Source organism: Eucyclogobius newberryi, unplaced genomic scaffold (assembly GCF_026437365.1).
Source record: "Eucyclogobius newberryi isolate DKJ021-1_F unplaced genomic scaffold, fEucNew1.0.hap1 SCAF_7, whole genome shotgun sequence".
Classification (NCBI taxonomy): domain Eukaryota; kingdom Metazoa; phylum Chordata; class Actinopteri; order Gobiiformes; family Gobiidae; genus Eucyclogobius; species Eucyclogobius newberryi.
In genome coordinates, this window is record NW_027316389.1 from 10,523,826 (window position 1) to 10,535,665 (window position 11,840).

An 11,840-nucleotide genomic window follows, 5' to 3' on the forward strand; every position below is an offset into this window, starting at 1 on the left:
GGTTGTGTTTAGGTTATCTCCTTTTCATGTATACGTTCCATATTCAACACAGGCCAGTTACAGATGAAGTATGCGAGAACGTCTGGGAATACTGTATCAGGGTCAGCGCTGCAAGACGTCCAGCCGGAACTTTCACAGAGGGAAAATGACATACCATGACAGACAGATAATAAAGTCCAGATCTAAATATTATTCCAGATTATGTTTTTCACGCTAGAAACCAGGCCGTCTTTCCATTTGGGGCATGTCACTAGTGCAAGAAACACAAATATTTGGCTTAAACCAGATTATGCTTTTCAATTTTTAAGCTAGATCGGGAAGATTAGAAGTAGATCATCAATTCCCATTTTGTTTATTGTAATAATGATCTAAAACCTTAGAAATGGGAACATTGACTTCCTGTCCAAAACTGGAAGCTGAGCTGAGTCGAACGCAGCAGATTTTACTTCACACATTTTATTTTGAAAGAATGGGAGCTGTACGTTTTTGAACCCACGTGTGTATGATTTGGCGTCTTAATTTGTCAATTAATCACAATAAGTGCAGAGGTGTGGGCGGGGATAAGGGGTAGGTGAAGCCTCAAATGCAGCACTCAGACTTGCAAAGGCTGGAACAGTCTTTTTGCGCTTAAATTACCGAAACAGATCCCAATTGTGAAACTCTACATCAAACTTTCACTGTGGAGCGACATATAAATCCAATATGTGAACTGCCGTACTGATACTCGCCATGATCTTTTAAACATTATGATGAGCTTGTGTCAATGGCTTTTTACAGGTCCATTTAAATAAAGATGAAGAAAATACAACTCTGAAAAAGGCCTATAATAACATGGTTGAAAGCGCATACTATGATCTTGCATAATATATCCCATTTAACTAGATTGTGTCATATCCTTAAATAGAAATTAAAAAAAGAAAAAAATATGAAAAAAACAGAAAAGAAAATAAAAAATAAGAGAAAGAAGAAAAAAAAAAAATAAAAGAAAAAGTATTGATTTGACAGGAATCAGAGAAAACATGTAACTGGAATGGGCCATTGTTGTGCCTTATCCATTGACGCCGACAACAGTAGAAGACACAGAGAGGCTGAGGAGGCGGTTTGCTCTGCTGCTGAGGAGAAGATGGGGCAGAGGAGGCTTGACAAGTTTTTAAAATTAAGCACGTTGAATCGTTCTTCAGCAATTAAGTTATTCTGAGACATAAATTCTATGGATTATTTACCAAAAAGCTCAAAGTGACTAGTGGCTATATATGTTTTTAGTTCACTATCAATGTCACTGGTGGCATAAAGCACATCTGCACAATGCAACGCTAACTAGACTAATCCCTCTGTTTTCCAGTTCACGGGGCTCGCTCGACATCCCACGATCTCGCCATGTGTCGCCCCTCTTTTGTGCTTGCTCGTTTTTTCGGCCCATTCTTCCTGTGCGCTCTGCCCTTTGTGTAAGTCAAGCTGGGGGCCTCTCTGTGACTTGAGCCCTGCTCCTGTAAAACTAATAATGACGGAGATTTGTGCCGGCTTAGCATTCTTTCATGGCCCGGCGTGGACAGAGAGCGGTCCAAACGGTAACACAGCAGCATTGGAGTAAGGGAGCTAAGTTATAGTCTTTTTGGGGGGGGGGGGGGTGTCAGAGCTTGTTGTGAAAGAGATCAAACTGGAAGACGGATTTATGGAAAGAGAAGCTGGAAGCGGTGAAGCAGTGAAGATGGGAGGCCCCCTGTTCCCGGCACCACATGCTTTTTATGGGTCAGTGCCACCAAAATCACAGCTCATCTTCTAAAAACATTCTGGACAAACACAAGTTCATCCGCAGCAGAGAGCGCATTCCACTGTTTCATGCACCAGTCACAGAGAAAGCTCGTGTTTTGGTCTCAATAACAAGTCCTGCAGAACCTATACTTATGTAAGTCTTTTGTTTTCGCATAATAACAGATTCAAGAGATTGAAAATGGACACCAAAATGTTCCCAGCGTTGGGTTACATTTACCCTGCATTTTTATCCAGTCGATGTGATTTGATCAAAACAAAATACTACTACAGCAGGTAGCCAAAGTTAAGTAAAGGTTAAACGTATCAGTACATATTTGGCTGGTGAAGCATTAACCATTGTTTGATGTTTCATTTCACACCGCCCACGCTGACAAGAGGAAATTATTCAAGTTCTTTTGTATTGAATGCATGGTTGCTCTGCTCTTTGTGCCGCTGCCTCTTGACCAGCTCATTGTTGTAAATGTAAAAGAATTAGTTCTCAAATGACCTGTATGGATAAATAAAGGTTCAATTAAAAAAATGAAACATGGACTTAATTCTGCTCCGCAACAGACATCTTCACCATTATACCAATGAGATTACTCATATCAAAAGGGATTGGTAAGGTTGTTACACTTGAACAAAAAAGAACTGATAGAAGTCTGGGAACTATTGCGAGATGGGGACAACGCCTCGGTAGATGTCTTTGCTCTGGTGATATAGACATTTTTCTCCTCTTCCTCCCCTCAAAAAAGCTTTAGTAGCAAGTACAAAACCTGATACAGAACTTACAACTATTGTCCACTCCATTAGGCACACAACCAACTAACAGTTACAACAGATTACCAGATGTGAGGTGCAGCTTGTTCAAAGAGGAGGTCTCACTCTCTCTCTCTCTCTCCCCCTTTTCCCCATGCGAGGCTGTGTGCGCATGACACTTCCAGCTCTACTTTCTCTTCCCCTGGTGTCTCTGCGGCTCCACTTCCTCTCCTCTCCTTCCCAACCCTTCCATTCATTTCATTCTCTCCCGTCTGACTGTCACTCTTTGCCCTGCGCGTCCCCCCCGGCCCACAGAAAAGCCAAGTCTGTTCAGAGTGAGAGAGAGGGAGAGCGAGGGAGCGAGGGAAGACTTGTGTAAGCTGCTCTGCTTTTGCACACAAGCACATGAGAACCGGCAGCAGCAGCAGAAGTGGAGTTTTGAAGCACTTTATTGGACTGACTTGACGCAGAATCCAAAGAAAAGAAGAGAGGAGATAAGAAACTGGGCACGGGACACACCATGGCACTCTGTCTGGTGCTGCTGGTGTCCCTGTTCGTGCTGGCCACAGGCAGTGATGGCCACAGGATCAGGAGAAGAGGACTTAACCATAAGGTGAGACGGCTACTGCACTGTACTGTTTGTTTTCATTCATGTGTAATTCTTTAAGCTTTAACAGCACAATGGTGGTTCTGTTGGAGAGACCGAGAGGCGGGAGGGAGCGTGGATGTTCGCACTGTGGGAGAAGTTTTGTGGCTGATGTGAGAGGCAGCTGAAGTAACCTGAAACTGCTGTGTAAATCTGACAGGATGTTAATATGGGCTTAAAACAAGCTGTGGACGAATTCTGCTTATCCCGCCGTGGTAGATATACCTACTGTACCTTAAACATAGGCTCACATTATTTGAAAGGAGAAAAGTAGGAGTAGTAATAATCAATTAAGTCCACTGTTTGAATCCTGCTTAGTTGTAATCTAAAGTGTACAATCAAAAACCTTTGCATGTGTGGATACAAATAACTCCAAACGAGATACTTATTTGAACAAGTATTCCAAAAAAAGCACATAAACAGGAACATTTTTTATCCTTCTCAAATTGTATCACACGATAAGTAATGTTGGTTTTCTCTGTATTCTCCATATTTGATCCACGTTTAAAAATGCCAGAATAGGATGCATTTATAGCCTGCTTTAAGTTGTACTTTGTGGTAATAAAAAAAAAAGATTTGCTCTAAAAGTAGAAATATGCATGAAATGTCCTGCACAGATAACACTTCTCCCATGATGCCTGATAAACGTGCATTGACAGGTGAGATTTTCCATTTTGCTCCAGACATGTAAAACAGAGTGCAGCTGTAGTTGATGTGCAGAATTTGAGTGAGAATATGTGGGTTACTATCTGAACTTCGGGGCCCCACTTGCTAATTCTGCTAAGATCAGCTGATTGAGTGTAGTCCACTGCTGACAATGCATTTGCTTTGACATAACGTTACAACCCTTTTCCTCAAGGTTTTCCCATGAATTATTTTTGCTAGTTTCTTGTCCCGGTTCCAAGCACTGGAGTGTTCTTCAAAGCCTGCATAATTGCAACATGCTGAGACGGCTGTGCACATTACATTTTGTCGTCTTTCCTCTGAAAAAAGTTTCATCTCTCTATCTTTTAATCTTTCCTTTTGCATCCCTCCACCTCCTCATGCATACGCACATTATCCAGTACACCCAGCCAATGCAGAAAGACAAATTATAGTCACCAGGGACCTCTAGAATGCAGTGCACAATGGAAAATGAGACAGTAAATGACTTGCTTACAGTACCAAGGCCACAGGCAGCACATGCATTTGTCTGTGGTCCTCTGTTTCCCACAGGATTTCCTCTGGAGAAATACATTTTTTATAAACTATAAATTGTGCTTGGAGAGGTCCACTATATATTTGGTTGAATGAATAATAATTAGTGTCAAGATAATGGCAAAACTAGAGAGTAGTGAGAGTAGCATATGTCCCCTTTTGTACCTGTCGTGTTCCAATGTTTGGCAAATCTGCACATTTTCAAATTCAGTGCAAAAGTTAGTCATTCCATTTTACACTGCACTGAAACTTTCAAACATATTGCGATTAGATTTGGGATATATCTTTTAAAATGATTATTCTAGTGTCCACAGTGCACATTTTGAATCATGTCCAAGAGCATTGCCATATGAGAAAAGACAGAAATATATAAAACTAATCTACTAAAAGAGTATTTCAGTCATTCATAACAGGTTTGAGAACAGAAAACTTTGAGGAGGAGTGTGAACTGCAATCCTTATCTGCACTAGTAACTGAGATGTCAAAGGTTAGTTTCAGTAGGACACATTATGATATCTAATAAGGGGGAAACAGATAAAAGATGAATAGTGACGCTCGCTAACACAGACGGATATGTCAGCAGACTGGAAACATGTTGGAACTCCCGGTGCAGGAAGAAGGTGTTACTAGACTTATAATAACAGTTGTCTGGATGGTAATAATTGTTACCTCTCATGATTAATAATACAGGTTGATGAAAAGACAGACAGGCTGCATCGGCTGATATATTCCAACATATTCCATTGAGCCCTTGATTTATGTGGGACACTATATTTGAACGTTGTGCCTGGTGGAGACACCTGCCCAGGCCTGTGCAGCTTTATCATAAATCTGTTTCATTCGCTCAGTGGGATGTGGGCGCCGCAAACTGCACCTGAGGATGAGGCCAGTGCACACACTTCCTGGGCCAGGCTGGTGTTGGACTTGGCCTGGGGCTTCAAAGCGAAACACATCAAAGTCCAGCCTTTAAAGGAGTCGCTAACATAAATAAAAAAAAGGATTGGCTCAGTTACGTACAAGCCTGCTGTTCATTCTGAGCAGAAATATAGACTGTGTTTGGAGGGTAATGTCCAAGTTTTATGTTTTATCAGTGATCATACAAACTAAACTTTAGCTCAAATACAAAGAACCATAAAATCTTGCATTAACCGCTAAGTTCTACGGTTTGGAGTAAAATTGTGAATGTTTTTTTTTTTTTCAAGTTAAGTAGTGTTCAGGTCTTTGAATTAATAACTCTAACCTTTTGAATTGTGCCTCTAAGAAGGAATAATCCTGGTTAAATGAGACATATAATCTTTCCACACAGTTTTATGCCATTCATTTCTATTGTTTGGCACAATATCACAGTAAAGTTCCAGTTATCCACAAAAAAATCTTTCTAATCAGAATTTACAAGATCATAACTTCCATTGTCCATTGTCTATTGGACCAACTAGTTTAGATTTTCAGAGAGAAACAAGAGTCACTGAAAATCAGCTCAGTTGAAAGTGAAAAGTGCTTCATGAGCAAAGCTCCTAAAAATGCAACCCATAAATTCCAAAATGTGTCTGCAACTCTCTAAAAATGAAGCCCCAAGTTGCTATAAAGAAGTGGAAAGGGCAACTATGGCTTGGGCCCTTCTGCCTTTGGCTTACGTAACATCCCAATTCACCAGTAGATTAGACTCAAAGCTTTTTCAACCCACAAATATAGAGAACCTTATCTTACTGTGCAAAGCAAGGTTTTACAAAGCTTTAGCCAAAACTAAAACTAAACTCAAATTACTTTCTCTGCGGTTTGTGCCAAGTCCAATTACTGTTTTGATGTTACTGCTTCATCCATCTGGAGATTGTTGGTTTGACATATTGCATTCCTGTCATTCACTCTTCACTTCTTTTGGCACAGAGTCCAAAAGCCGCTGCGTGTGAGATTCTGTCTTTTCTGTCAATCCACATCTGCTATTAACAGGAAATGAGCATTGACCAACCAAAAACTACCCAGATGTGCAGGGAGCTTTAAGATAAAACAGTGTGACCGGTTTACGTCCAATTAACCAAATCCTTGACCTACAGGCATTCATTTGTAAGTCTGCAACACAACGAAAGACCATGGAATCTGTCTAGGATCTTTGATTAGAGTGAAGCGCCTCACGGAACCAGACTTTTGAGTCTCGTGTGGCTTCTGTGCTCAAATTCCCCGTGAACCGCGGGGCAGGAACGCTTAAACGTGCAGAAGTGCAGAGGAGGAGGAGCAGATGAGTCTGGAGCGCCATCACATCATGTCACTGCTTGTCAACACCAATGAAATGTGATCTAGGAAAACAACAAGACTGATTCAAAGCAAATGACCTGCCAGACAACAAGAGGCTTAAAGATGTAAAGTGTCAATCAACAAGGAAAGACAAATGACCCTGCTGGTAAAACTATAACGACCTATCACATGCTATCAGAGCAAACAGACACGCCTTTGAGCTTCTGTCGGACATTAGGAGATCCCATCTGAGACAAGACCGCTAATCATTAAGTAATTATCTACTCACCCTTTGTAGTTCAAGTCTGTGTCGTTAGTAGATAAGAATCATGAACTACAGTGGCCTGTGTGGGCGCTGGTTGCTATGCAGTAATGGTAATGTGGCCTTTAAATGAAAAGGAGGAGTGTCGGCCGCTGGGGAATAGACAAAGAGGACGAGATGGAGAGACTGAAGAGGCTGATGGTTCTGTTGGTGCAGTGGAGTGAATGAATGTTGGAAAGGAAAGAGATGTGATCGTTGAGAAGCCAAGGAGGCGGAAACTGCAAAGAGCAATCAGAGGTTTGCCACAGTTTGATTCTCATCTTAATAAATAGGTCATGGTATCGATTCCATTTTGTTCGCTATTCATCAACATAACATTTACTTTACTTACTATATGACAAGTAAAGTCAAGTTAGGCGTTATGACGCGGCTGAGGAGGGGCACTGCGTAATATTGAGCAAAATCTTCAACACATGCATGATTCATTTCATGTTTTTATTGATTTTTATTTATGGCTTAAACCAGGCATGTCCAAACTACGGCCCTCAGACTAATTTATGTTGGCCCTCAGGCTTCCTGCTAACTTGCTCCAAACAACAAAAAGTATATAAAAGTATAATAGTACTTTTTACTTTAAAATTGGAACATTTCAAGCATTTTTATGTTATACCAATCTAATATTAGTGTTCCAAGTCTTATTAAAGGTGTGGAGGCACATCAAAACTATGTCAAATGCAACATTTCTAATGATTCACTTTGGCATTCGACACATTTGACATTGTCGGGTTGTCTGTGGCCCTCAAAATGCGGCCCTCGGTGAAAAAAGTGTGGACACCCCTGGCTTAAACAAATGTATAATGTGTAATGTAACATGTATTTTGGCAGTGAGTTCCCATACACGCCGCGTGGATCCCTCATTATCATACAGGAAGTGACTCGGACACACCCTTCAATGGAAATGAGAGCAGTGGCCCCTCATCGTGATATAGAAAAGTGCACAAAAATATGCCCTCAGGTGTTCAAAAGTTGAGAAAGTGTTGTTATGGTTTTGATGCAATATCACAGTGAATATGGGTATAACAGCGATGGGTATTTGCAGATTTGGAACCATGTGCAGTTCCTCTCCAGTGCGAGGTTCATGCAGGGTGTTGAGCTTCATTGCCAGAGCCCAGCCTTTCCCCCCCCTGTAATGACATTCACCACACTTGTAGCTGCCCAAGTGAATTAAACACAGTTTCAAGACAGTTACAACACCCGCAATTTTGTTTTTCCAGTCGTGTGAGAGTGTGGCTAGCCCGCCGGATAAACAGTGCAGTTTAATGATTGTGTGCCGACCGCAGGCTCATTACCTAATTACTAATTTGGTCTAAATCAAACCCACTCATTACACTGGCGGCGAACAATGGATTTAAGAAGGAGCTGGATCGCACTGTAATTCACTGAAAGAGCTCAAGAGAACAAATCTGTCAAATATAAATCTATGTTGGCCATGTCACTCACTCCACATGAGGATGTAATAAAAATGTCTATTCAAAATAAGAGATTAAACTTGTTTTTTATTGATCTTCACTGCCATTAATGACGTGTTTTGGCGAATAACTCTACCAACTCTATTATGTGTATTAAGCTTTAGTTTTCATTTGGTTTCAGTGTCCACAATAGTAGTACTTTTGGATCAATCTTAACCAGAAGTCACTGCAATTGCTTGTAAAAGTCTCCACCATGAACACTTTGGCCACGCTGTGTGTCCAATCCTGGGTTCTTTATTTTGGGATATTTGATATGTTTAGAATCAAAATAAAGAACGATTACGTAGTCACTAAAACCTCGTTCATATTTCATCAAAGGAATGAGACTTACTCTGCTTTAGTGATGCAATGGCCTATTTGAAATGGTTTAAATCGATGACATGGATGCTCCGCTTATTTTGTGGATGTTTTTGTCTGAAATAAGCATGACTTAAACGTCCAAAAAAGTGTAACCACAAACACATGGCTTTTGTAACCTTAAATACAGAACAGCTGTGAGATTCTATGCCAAACGGAAATTTAGACTCAAGCAGAAATATCCAATAAAAGGTCATAAATGTGAGATACATATAAACTTGGCATTCATTAGGAAGTGTAGTCAGCTATTGTGTAGAGCTGTGTGTATAATTGTGTACATCTGAGTGTGTGTGTGTTTGTTTCTTACATTTCTGTCTTTCATTCTTTGGATCCATTAGCTTCCACCAAGTGTTCGCTACTGGGGTCCACAAAATGTAAAATTCACAGTATAAACCACATACATTACGTTATACAGTTTAAAAGGTGTCAAATTGACCTTGCACATTAAGATACAAAACCACTATAGCATGTACATACAGCAATAATAATAGCAATCAACATTTAATCATTATTCGTTCTGTGGAAAGAGCAGTCAGTCAATCTGTTTTCAATTGATTTTAAATTGGAGGAAAGTTATTCTAAGCAACAGCTCCTCTGTAGAGAACACTTCTTTTCAGGAATTCACTTTTTGGACCATAAGTCTGCCTGAGGTAACTTCATGTGCGTGTGGATGAACCCATTGTATGAAAGTTGATCAAACTGGGCCCGTTTTCCACCGTGGTTTGTTGTATGAACACCAACAGACCTAAACTATCCACCGAGACGGACTGTGGTGATTCTCTCTGACATTAGAGCGATAAGGAAAGCACCGCTCCAGCTGCTCTGTTCTAGGCACTCTAAAGCTTTTGTTTAGACGCTTCTGTGCAGCATAAGCCAAACTACAGGACAGGAATGTAGATGAGTTAAAAACAATTATAGAACAACCAATGTAAGTGGAGTATTTTTTGGATGTGGCAATACCTTTCCCTATCATGCTGACAATGTGATTATAATGACTGATCTAATCTGATACCCGACAGTTTGACTTGTCAGACCTGCTCCAGATGGGACCTGTCTGTTACTGAATACAATGCAGAAGTGTTCACAACTCATTTGTTCATTTCGACCCATTTCACTGCCATGTTTAACTCTTCTTGTAAAGTGCTATTCAATTCAGATATTGTTGGCGCCTGATTAAATAGTGTAGTATCATCGGCAGCATTACAATGTTGGCATTTTCTTCATAATAAATATAGAAAATAAAAGTGGGCCCATACAACTGTGGCCGTCCACACGATGGTCGTTGCAGATAAACTTCCATTAAAGAATACTTGTTGTGTCCCGTTGGAAAGATCACTGTTCACCAAAGAGAAACCATAAGACTTATCGATGAGATTGCAACGATCGATGAAATCAAAAGCTCCAACTGTTCCTTTCATCGACACACATCAGCCATTCCTCGCTCGTATGTGCCAGAACAGTATTAGCGGAGTGGCCCTTTCTATAATGCATCTGCGCGTGTGTTAATATGACGTTAATCTTGACATTTGGTCCGAAACAATCTTCTCTAATAACTTACTTAGCACTGGGAGCAAATTGAACCAGTGAAAAAGGCAATTGTTTAGTCTTTGGGGAGGGTTTAATAACGTTTGATGCTCCTGAGCCGTGTGTGAAGTGCTCGCCTCACAGTTTTTTGGCCTACTTTTTTCTCGAAGACTCACTAGGGGGATGTGTGCCCTCTACCCTTCTCCATTCAGGTCACAACATTTGCAGGCTCTCATCTCTACATCCACCCTCTGCATTTGCATGTTTTACTGACCTCTCCTGGTCACTTACAGCAATTGCATGTGTGTCTTTCAGGATTTAGAGTATCCCAACCATCCCCAGTCCACACAGCACCAGAAGAATGACAGGTGCCCCCCGCCGCCTCAGATGCTCCCGGAGCGAGCCTGCGAGGTGCCCGGGTGTCGCTCAGACTCGGAGTGTGAGAGGCACAAACGCTGCTGCTATAACGGCTGCATTTACGCCTGTCTGGAGTCAGTACAACCACCGCCAGGCCAGTACATGTTTTTTCAATATGAACCCTTGATAACAAAAACAACAACAACAACGTAAAATCCGGTTAATAATATGAATTGTTCTCATATTACAGTTCTGGACTGGCTAGTGCAGCCCAAGCCCAGGTGGCTGGGAGGAAACGGCTGGTTGCTTGATGGTCCTGAAGAGGTTCTTCAAGGTTAGTGTGTCAATTCATTATAATCAATACATCATTCAACACTGTCTATATAGTTTGTACTTTTGTCTATTTGAAGACTAAATAGCTGAATCTGAATCAAGGCAAAGTAAACAGACTTTTATTGATATTATTCCTTCTTAGTTTTTTTTGGTTATTGCTTTCTTTTCCTTTTTGTGAGTGGCTTGCAGCTTTAGATATATTTATTATTTCACATGTAGGCCTGCCTATAACTACTATATTGACCTAAAGGTGACAGTTCATGCCTTATAGTTCAGTTGACTTGACTAATAACAGATATGGCTGAATCATATTTCTGGTTCTCCGTGTTCATATGTATCTTTTCTTTACACTGGTGGGAACTTTTTCAGACGTTTCTTTTTTGTTGTGCGTTAACATGTCAGCCCACAATTTGTTATATAGCGTCAGGCCTATTCACATGGTTGATTGAATAAATAAATAAATACAAAGAAGGAATAAAAATACAAACTGCTATAAGGAAATATAAGATAAGAGTAAACAAATACCCCGAAATAATCTTAAGTTTGTGTCCGTCGTGTGCTGTACTTGCTGTAGCTGAGGCCTGCAGCACCACAGAGGATGGAGACGAGCCCCTTCACTGTCCCACCGGCTACGAGTGTCACATCATCAACCAGGGAAACCCAGCGGCCGGCATCCCCAACCGCGGGCAGTGCATCAAGCAGCGCAACAACTCTGGTGAGGTTCCGCTCACTGCAAGGCAATAATTCATAAGGTCATTGGCATCAAACAGGGCCACGGATCAGCCCCTATTTATTGTTGTAAATGAGCTGGCGTTTATTTGATCCAATTAAATGCGTCTTAGTAACGTGTCTTATTATACGCGCTATTGACGGATGTGGGGTTTAGTGCCAAGTC

At 41.0% G+C, this 11,840-nt stretch overlaps 1 protein-coding gene across 1 annotated transcript in view; it reads left to right on the top strand.

Annotated features, from left to right (window-relative positions):
• Positions 1-2,683: 2,683 nt before the first annotated feature.
• The window catches only part of wfdc1 (WAP four-disulfide core domain 1), a 9,953-nt gene continuing 796 nt past the window's right edge, over positions 2,684-11,840 (top strand). Inside the window, exons 1-4 of the mRNA XM_072435527.1 lie at positions 2,684-3,124; positions 10,571-10,766; positions 10,863-10,946; positions 11,520-11,660. Coding sequence (XP_072291628.1) covers positions 3,032-3,124; positions 10,571-10,766; positions 10,863-10,946; positions 11,520-11,660 — 514 coding nt within the window. The 5' untranslated portion in view covers positions 2,684-3,031. The remainder of the gene's footprint in view (positions 3,125-10,570; positions 10,767-10,862; positions 10,947-11,519; positions 11,661-11,840) is intronic.